We start from the raw sequence: 9,870 nt of genomic DNA, 5'->3' as shown, positions 1-9,870 counted from the left end.
CTTATCAGGACTGAAAATGTTTAGTTAATCAACAGGGGTAATGGAGAGATATCCCAGGTATGTTAATCCCAGTCAGAGGAGGCCACAGGTGACATCTGCTCAGCTTCAGGATGAGTTCCGACGACGTGTGAAGTCCTTGTTCTGGATTGTTCTCCACACACGTTTACCACCATGGGATGCAGGAACCCTCGGAATCTGCTAATATTTCAGAAAAGTCTCCACCTCTGGGTCTGCTTCTGCAGAGTTCTCCCTATTAAAAAGGAGTTTTTCCTTTTACGCCGTCGCCTCCGCTTGCCGCTCTATTTGTGGAGGCAAATGATGAGAGCTGGACTGGATGCTGACGTGTTCAGGTCCTGTGTGGTGGAGAGTGTCCTGGCCTCCGGCCTCGCTGTGTGACAATGACGCTGCACTGTGGTGGAGAAGGAGGCTCTGCAGAGGGCGGTGTGGTCATCCACCAGGTACATCTACACCACCTGATGCAGGGATGCAGCCACCTGCATCCTCCATGACCCACACTGAGAAACTAAGTCACTTTCACCATGTGAATTATTGCCGTATTTGTATAGTTGTATTGTATTATCTTATTAATATTTAGAAATGAGAAACAAATTGTCCAATTAAAATGAATACAGCCAGTTTTCTTTTAGTTCCAAAAGTTTTGCGCAAATGTACTGCCCATGGACGCCATATGCAGTATTCCTACTGTGATCTGGGCCATTGCACCAAAATTACATTTTTGTGAAAATCTAAATGGCATTGTAAGTCTAACTCTAAGTACCCAGCAAACATCACAGAAAAAAAAAAAAAAGATTGAGTTAAATAAAGAGTTGGATAAAGAGTTTTTACAGACATGTGCATAGAAGACCTTTTTCTATTACTTGAAATGTCAAAAACCGCATGCATATTTTAGTGGAGAAGAAATTGCTAAGGTCATGAATTAAAAATTAAATCTCAATCTCCAGATAAAACACCCAGGAAAGGTTGACACTGCTGCAGGCCAGGAACCTTAAACTTTACAGACCATGTCACAAAAAGCTTGTAGCTGATTTTTCTTTCCCTCCCTTTTTTTTTTGTAATCAATAAATCATATTTCATTTTAGATTGCCTTCTTTCAGTGGAGCTCTCCTCTTTGGCTTTGGTCCACATAATCGTTCTTGGTTCAGTGTTTGATACGGACTGAAAGCAGCTCTCCACATTGTTCCAGCTCAGTCTGAAGCTGTTCCTCGTGTGCTGCTGCTGATTTTAACCTTCACACATTTCTCTCTGTGAGTTCCTTCTTCACTCCACATGCTTGAAGTATCCAAACACTTTGCTCCCCATGAAACTGACAATAACAAAACCCCCCCAAAAAAACTTGAGACTGGCAAAGATTCAGGCACTTTATTCAGAGCCGGGCAGCAAAATGTTGTTGGAGTAATCCGGAGCTCAGTCAACAGAACAAAGGAGTAACGTGAGCGGTGGCGGTCAAACGGCAGGCAGGCGTTTGAAACTAGGTTCAATATAAAGGACTGTAGATTAAGTAACTTGGCTCAATCTCATGATGTGGACAAAATGTATAGAGACGGGTTGACATGATGGACAAGATCACAGATAATCCCGCCTCACGATACCTCAGGTACCTCATGGGTTCTGGTGGAGGACGGCCGGAACACTTTCAGACCCAGAAACTCTGAGTCTCGGCTCAGAATGCCCCCTGCAGTGGCGTCTGTGTTGTCATTTGCACACGTAAGGGGATGAGATTGGTTCATTCGGCCAGTTTTTGGCTTCACTGTGATGTTTGGGCAAATTTTAGACCCAAATTTGATCATAACATCACCCAGAAGAAAGCTCAATGCTTTGGTAAATCATCAAATATATTTCTAACTTTCCAATATGATGCATCAGTATACAATGACTTTGCAGGAGGCTATCTCCAGGGAGCAGACTTTGCTGCTCTTGCACATACAAAATATATGTTAAACTTATTTGTTAAAATAGAGTCTTCATGAAGCTACAATCGAAGACTATAAATATTTGGTGAAAATGAAGCCCTATATATAGGAACGGCCAAAGCCGTCTCTATTTTTCTTGAGGTGGCTGAGGTCCTTCAACATTTGTCGCGCAATGCTGAAGGTGTTCTAAGAGTCTGTGGTGGCAAACGCTGTCCTCCTTGCTGTTGCATGCAGGGGCAGCAGGCTGAGGGTTGCTGACACCAACAGGCTCAACAAACGCCTGAGAAAGGCCATTGGGGGTGGAGATAAGAGGATCCGGTCCTCCATGATGTCCTGCTCAACAGCAGCAGCATCTTCAGCAACAAGCTGATTCCACCCAAGTGTATAACAGAGTCACAGGAGATCCTTCATTCCTGTGGTAATAGGACTATAATTCCCCAAAAACATGCACTGGGGGTCCCTGAGCAAGACTCTCGGTCCCCCAGCTCCCCCTGAGCGCTGCAGCTTCTACCAATGGGTCAATTCACTCCCCCTTGTAAACAGCTTTTCGGCACTTTCACAGTAGTGTTGTTTTATCCAAAAATTTTATTTTCAAAGTCTCCCCCCCCCCTCAAATCCAGCTTTTCCTTGATTTTCCTCATTTGAATATTGGATCCTCGGAGCTGCATTCAGAATCTGCTGTGTCTGTGTGAGCTGGACTGACTCCGCCCAGACATGGCCATGTTGGAGCAACACACTTTTTAAAAACTGAAACAAGCCAGGGGGAGAGAGGACACACTTTCTTCACTTCTGGGACATTATTCCAAGGTATATCCATCTTGTATCCAACTTATCCCGTTCAGGCTCGTGGGGCGCTGGAGCCAATCCCAACCTTCTGTGGGCGAGGGCAGGTACACCCAGGACAGGTCACCGGTAAGGGCAAACACATACAGACAAATAAATAACCACACACACTCACATTCACATCTAGGGGCAATTTTAGCATCATCAATTGATCTCACATGCATGTTTTTGGATGGTGGGAGGAAGCCGGAGTACCCGGAGACAACCCATTCACACATTTAGTATTAGATAATTAGCTTTTTTCTGCCATATTGATATTTTATCTTCTATTCAATTTATTGGGGGTGGTGGGGGTGGTTCTGTGTAGAGCTATTGCAAGAATTTAACCCAAGTATTAATAGGGTATTGTTATTCTATTCTATTCTATTCTATTCTATTTCATTGTCCTTCAAGAATTGAATTGTTTGCGTATTGAATACGTCACAAATGAGGGAATACAGGAGCCAATCAGAAATAAGAGCCGACTGTCCTGGGCGGGGTTTCCAATGAGAGAATCCAGGAGCCAATCAGAGATTTCATCAGGCTGTCGTGGGCGTGGTCTCAGACGCTCTTTGAAACTCACGCAGTTCGGTCGAGGATCGAAATGGCGGCACCAGCAGAGAGGATGGAGGTAAGAAATGAAAATGCGTATGTTTGCCCTGATTAACCCGCCTAAACTTCACGCGTAGACTCGCCATTACCAGCAGGGAGATATTTCTTCTCAGTGTTACACGGTAGCTGCACCACAACGGGGGTTTCTCACTTCATACGCAGCCGATGAGGATGCATCCATTTTAACTTGGGGAAACGTTTAAAAAAAAAAAAAAAAAATTAATGTTGCGTATTTTATTCACCAAGCCTCAAATTAAAACGCCCTTGAAAACACATGACGACTCCTTCCCCGAGTCGTCTTTGTCCGCTGAAGGCGAGGGGTCGTGAGAGGAGCGGCCGGCAGCCGGCGACTGACGAGTCATCCGGACCGCATGGGGACGAACGTGTTAGCATCCCGGTTAGCAGTTAGCCCGCGAGGCTCTTGGCCGGCGGGGAGCGCGCGCACGGCTCACCTGTCCGCGTGCCTGAGCTTTCACCAGCCGGTCGTGCCGCTACACCAAATAACTAGAAATTTAGTGGCTTAACCTTGGTGGCACTTTCCAGGTTGAATTGAACCTCCGGAGGCCTGGTTTTCATTCTGGCTCGTTCAGTGGAGGAGTCTCGGGGTTTCACTGTGCTGGAGGAAGGCCAAGCTCCCATCAGAGGACCATTAACCACGTGCTCCCCCTGACACGCCGCAAACTTCACTTCTCTACCTCAAATCAGAGCCAGAACTGGGTTTATGCCCCTCGCTGACGGGAGAGTTCAGTCTGGGGAAGATCAGCAGACTTGAATAAGCTTCCATTCGCATCACAGCTTGTGTGGATAAACCACATACCAGGCTATTTCAGTGCAGTGACACACGTCTCCTGTGATAACAAAGAACAATCTGCACTACAGAGACCAAGGCCACAGTGAAGCAGTCTAAATTTGGGGGGGGGGGGGGGGGTTCAGATTGAAGTGTGGATCAATCAGTCCACTTTTCATCTTCTCCAAGTGTCTCCTACCCGTATGTGGTAGGATAAAATGGGTTAAAAAAAGAAAGAAAGAAAAGTAAAGTGTTTCCAACGGTCCCTCTATTCAATAAATTGTACTTTTTAATTTTTAATATGGCTCTTGTCACTTGATGAATGGACAATGAAGCATAAATGATATAATCCACTCACAACCTGGGTGACTTCATCTGATCAGTGCTGCTTTCTGACAAACACGCGAATAAACTTGAGTAGCGCCTTTGTCCAGTGATCTGCCGTCTCCAGATTTTCAGCATGTATAAGTGAGCTTCCTTCAGGCCTTAACTTGGAGCGTGTTTGTCGAGGTTTCTCAGGGGGAGAGCTCAGTCAAGCCTGCAGCCGAGGATATGACGTCAAAGGACTACTACTTCGACTCATACGCCCACTTTGGGATCCATGAGGTAACTCTTCTCCCCCCCCCCCCCACACACACACACATTGTGTCACACGGGTCTGGATGCTGAAACAGTTTTTGCTGTCTGCCTGCAGGAGATGCTGAAGGACGAGGTTCGCACGCTGACCTACCGAAATGCCATGTTCCACAACAAGCACCTGTTCAAGGACAAGGTTGTGCTGGACGTGGGCAGCGGGACGGGAATCCTCTGCATGTTCGCTGCGAAAGCCGGAGCCAAGAAGGTTATAGGGGTACGTCTCGTCTCCGCTCTGAGTGTACAGGGTTCACACTGTCATCAACAACATAGAAAAGTCATGGACAGTTCTTCTGAATGCGAATGTATCAAATGAAGCTGCTGTACCTTGACGGCGAGGTTTAGTGTAGGGATGGTACTTTAATAAGTACCTGTAGGTAAAGTCAAACGCTGCCATGCTTTGTTACGTAAAAGCATCCTTGTGACTGAGGAGTCGCTCATTTTCCAAGCCAGACCTGAACACATCATTGCACAAACGTAATGCGGTCAGCAAGCATGGCTCAGAGAAAGAGCTCCGATTTTATAAAATGCGATGCAGATCACGCTCGCTGCAATACTTGTGCAAGGCCAGCAGTGGGACCCCCAACCTCTAATCCGAGGAAGCTCCTGGTTAAGTACAAGAGTTTTCTGATGGTGAAAAACTGCAACAATTGTCGACAGCCGCAGATCTGACATCAGTGTTTCCACAATGGAAAGGACTGTGGAGTTGGGTTTTGATCTGTTCATTAAGAAGAAACACTCCAGTTGCAGTTGGGGGTTTCATGTTAAAGATATTTGCAAAACAACAGCGATGTAACAATACAAACGGTTGATGTTTTGATATTTTTGGTAAAGTTTATATATTTAGAAACAAATGTGTTCAATTTAAATATTTAGAATTTTTATTAGTAAATATTAACATTGTTAACCACATAAACAAACTCAAAAGTACTGAAAATCGGTCCAGATTCCCAGGTATTGGTACTGTGTCGGTTCAGATGTGAAAGCGACTCATCCCCAGTTCAGTGTTATTTGGATTTAGATCCAATTTGCTGTGGACGTGTTTATTTAATGTGGGGCGCTGCATAATCTGCACCTGCTAGTTGTAAAGAATTGTTGACAACAAATCGGGTGAAAAGGTTTGCGAACCCAGAATAATTTATTGGATTTATCCAGCTGAATGTTATGGAAATGCAGAAAGCACTTTTTTTTCCCATTCTAAAACGGCAAACATTTTCTATTTGAGAAGCGGCTTGTTTGAACTCTGAAATAAAAATACATTTCAATTTAATTCAATCAAGACCTTTTCAGCCATTGAACTTTGAAGAGTTCTGGAAGATCAGTGAAACTGTATGAAAACCCTGTCGTGATGAGATGAACCTTTTTATTCTGTCCTGGCAGATCGAGTGCAGCAGCATCTCTGACTACGCTGTGAAAATAGTGAAGGCAAACAACCTGGATGATGGTGAGTGACTGGACTGTGAGGTAGAGTGCTTTGTGAGGATGATGGATGAAGGTCGTGACCTCTGTTTCCTACTCCTGTCTGCAGTTGTGACCATCATCAAGGGGAAGGTGGAGGAGGTGGAGCTGCCGGTGGAGGGAGTGGATATCATCATATCTGAGTGGATGGGCTACTGCCTCTTCTACGAGTCCATGCTCAACACAGTCATCTACGCCCGCGACAAATGGCTGGTAGGTCTGCCGCCGAGTCCTCGCACTGATCTGAACTCCCAACATTCGTCTGACATTAAAACAATTAAGAGAGCCAGAACACTCCCATCTAAATCCTCAGATCGTACAAGTACAAACTAAACTACTGCTAATCCAACTAATTGATTACATGATTATTAAAATAGTTGTCAAGAGTTTAGTTACCAAGTCGTTAATTAAAAAAAAAATACTGATCATAAGTGGTTTATTTTTTGTGAAATTTTGATCCAATGTGTTCTAGCAGCGACCACAGTGTGGCAGTAATGAGCCACCTGCAGCTGTGAGGTACCGGCACAGCAGGAGAAGCGGCCAACAGCCAGTGGTTGTCCTGGTGTTGCGTCATGTGGGCCGCAGTGTAGTCGAGGCTTTCAGCAAGATGGCGGAGCCGGCCGCCAAAAGGTGCCAGAAACATGAGAAAAAACCGAGACGGCGGTTTATATTTGTGTCCAACTATTACTTGCTTTGAGCTGATTTACAGAAATTACTTTAATAACATGCACAACTCTCGTGTTCTTTTTCTTCATGAAAATAAGTTCTTGACTCACCTGGGTTAATGAAGGCTTAACAAAAATGATGCATCCAATAGTTGCAGTCCTGAACTGAACAGTGTAGAGATTCAGAATTTTGAGTGGGATTTAACCTGAGTGTAAAGCCAGACTTCTAAAGCTGTGGGGAAGAAGCACTGAACTAACTTTATAAAAGGTTGTGTGAACGGGGTGTTAAAGCCTTAAGATGTGAACATGGGAGCCTGAAAGAAACCAGAATGTAGTGAAGCTGCTGGTTCTCAGTACAACTGTACAGTGTTTCCAGTTTCGCTGCAGACTGGTCGGGTTTACTGAGGCACCTTGTGAAGTGGACGATTCGCTCTGAGCGCATGAATTTAGTGTTGGATGTGACCAGAGTGTCGTCTGTGTCCTGCAGAAGCCAGAAGGTCTCATCTTCCCAGACAGAGCGACTCTGTACGTCACGGCCATCGAAGACCGACAGTACAAAGACTACAAGATCCACTGTGAGCCGCATGTTGGTTTTCACAACCCTTTGTCTATTTTCTGTCTGCGAGCGTTGCGGTGACCTGTGTGTGTGTGTATGTCAGGGTGGGAGAACGTGTACGGCTTCGACATGTCCTGTATCAAGGAGGTGGCCATCAAGGAGCCGCTGGTGGACGTGGTAGACCCCAAACAGCTGGTCAGCAACTCCTGCCTGATCCGGGTGAGTGGAGGGGAGACGCTGCGTGTGTTTGTGGAAGCTGACATGAACGGACTGAAGCTGACGCTGGTTGTGTGTTTCAGGAAGTGGACATCTACACGGTGAAGGCGGAGGACCTGACCTTCACCTCGCCGTTCTGCCTGCAGGTGAAGAGGAACGACTACATCCACGCGCTGGTCACCTACTTCAACATCGAGTTCACCCGGTGTCACAAGAGGATCGGCTTCTCCACCAGTCAGTACACACACACACACACACACACACACACACACACACACACACACACACACACACACAATGATCATACTGAAAGAATGTACCTGAACATCCTTTGTGGACTGACTTGAGTGTTTCTTTCTCTCCTGCCCCCCCCCCCCCCCCCCCCCCTGTCCGCCTCAGGTCCAGAGTCTGCCTACACCCACTGGAAGCAGACCGTGTTCTACCTGGACGATTACCTGACCGTCAAGACGGGCGAGGAGATCTTTGGCACCATCGGCATGAAGCCCAACGTCAAGAACAATGTGAGTGGGCAGAAACCCTGGGAGCTGTTCTCACCCTGTGGGTTGTAGACATGAGCCGCACAGTGGCTCTGTTCTGAAAAAGCCTTAATGAGGCTTAACAATGTATAGAACAAAACACTGAGTTACGAGCATGAAAAGAATTGTCTGCACAATCATTTTCATCCCATTCAAAGTTTAAGAGGAAGAACACCGTGTTGGTGAACGTGCTATACATGTAGCATTGAAAACGATGTAGTCCCCAACACACGAGTGACTGACCTGTTGTTGTTGTTGCTCCGCAGAGGGACCTGGACTTCACCGTAGACATCGACTTCCGGGGTCAGCTGTGCGAGGTGTCCAAGTCGTCGGAGTACCGGATGCGTTAGACGCAGCGTCTCCCTCCGCCCCTTTAGTTTGTTTTTAGAGGACGGATGATCCATTCTTACGGGGAGGCTCCTCCATAGTCTGAACCTCCCCTCCTCCGCAGCCACATTTTAAAAAAAGACTTGTTTTGTCATTTTCCCTCACCCAGAAAGGTTTCCTTCGAGGTTCAGTTGTGCGGGTCGTCGCGTCCTCGCAGGGTTTCGCTTCTCAGATCCTCCTGCAATGTGCAGACCAGTGGAGGCGCGTCGGCCGGCTGCGAGGCTGCGGCCGCCCCCGGAGCCACACCACGCCACCAGCAGCTTCTCCGGCTGCGTCGCAACGTCCAGGACGTGGTGTGGCTCCGGGACCCGGCTTCTTCTTTAAGGTTTGGTCAGACGGTTGTTGTTTTTTTAAAAAGTTTGACGCGCGGGGTTTGTTCACGGCTCCACTTCCAGCTCATCAGAAACGACGCGTGAAGCTGCACTTCTCTACATTTTGTACCAGTTCTGTTGAGTCGTCTGGGATGAGCTTTAAGCGGCCGCGTGCTCCAACCTTCACGTCTTAAAGCTTATGAACGTTTTTTTGTTGTTGTTTTTTTTGGACCAACCCTTCACTGTTTGAGGCAGCACCTCCTCCCCCTCCCTCCAGTGTCCCGCTGGTCACAGTGACCACGAGACTCTGCAGGAACTGTTTGAACTCATCTTTTTGTTTTTGTATTTTGTGCTGCTGCTTTTTTTTTTTTATTAATAAATCTAATAAACAGTCAAATGTAGGTATTCTTTCACCAGATAATGTCTTGTGGGCTTTGTTACATTCCTAAACCATGAAGGATCTCAAAATGCTGGCTTGAACTGGAAAAGATTTAATTCTGCAATTTAAGTAAACGACAGGATGAAGAAGCTCATCAGTGACTCGTAGAGTTATCTCATAACTTCCAGCTTTTTCAGGCTCGTTTAAAAACTCTACATACAAGTTGGAGGGAAAAGTTTAATAAACACATTTTGAGGACACTGGTACCTTGTGCTCATTCAAGATTGAGTTTACTTTGATGTCCTGTTAGTGAGGTGTACTTTTTGTTCTTTTAATATTGTTTTATCGGACGGACTGTCACTGTTGTAAACAGTTGGCTTCCCCCCCCCCCCCCCCAAGTGTTGATTTTAACTTCCTAATGTGAAAATGAGTGGATTGGTAAAATCTAAAATAGTCCAACTGGTTGAAGATCGTTTTCAGTTTATATCCATGTATTGTTGCACTTTTACTAAAACTCAAAACTTTAGAGCAATAAGTTGAATTTAATATCGTTTGTTCGTTCTTTACCGCTTCATAC

At 45.9% G+C, this 9,870-nt stretch overlaps 1 protein-coding gene across 1 annotated transcript; it reads left to right on the top strand.

Moving 5' to 3' along the window:
• The first annotated feature begins 3,335 nt into the window (after positions 1–3,335).
• prmt1 (protein arginine methyltransferase 1) lies at positions 3,336–9,551 on the top strand. Its single transcript, XM_080511998.1, has 10 exons — positions 3,336–3,384; positions 4,663–4,758; positions 4,847–5,002; positions 6,166–6,229; positions 6,314–6,456; positions 7,396–7,483; positions 7,568–7,683; positions 7,764–7,914; positions 8,080–8,201; positions 8,483–9,551. Exons 1-10 carry the CDS (start codon positions 3,358–3,360, stop codon positions 8,564–8,566), a joined length of 1,047 nt encoding a protein of 348 aa, XP_080368124.1. The 5' UTR covers positions 3,336–3,357; the 3' UTR covers positions 8,567–9,551.
• The last annotated feature ends 319 nt before the right edge of the window (positions 9,552–9,870 follow it).

The sequence above is a fragment of the Blennius ocellaris genome (assembly GCF_963422515.1).
Source record: "Blennius ocellaris genome assembly, chromosome: 16".
Lineage (NCBI taxonomy): Eukaryota > Metazoa > Chordata > Actinopteri > Blenniiformes > Blenniidae > Blennius > Blennius ocellaris.
The sequence above is the reverse complement of the archived record's forward strand: the minus strand, read 5'-3'. Positions and strand labels throughout refer to the sequence as shown.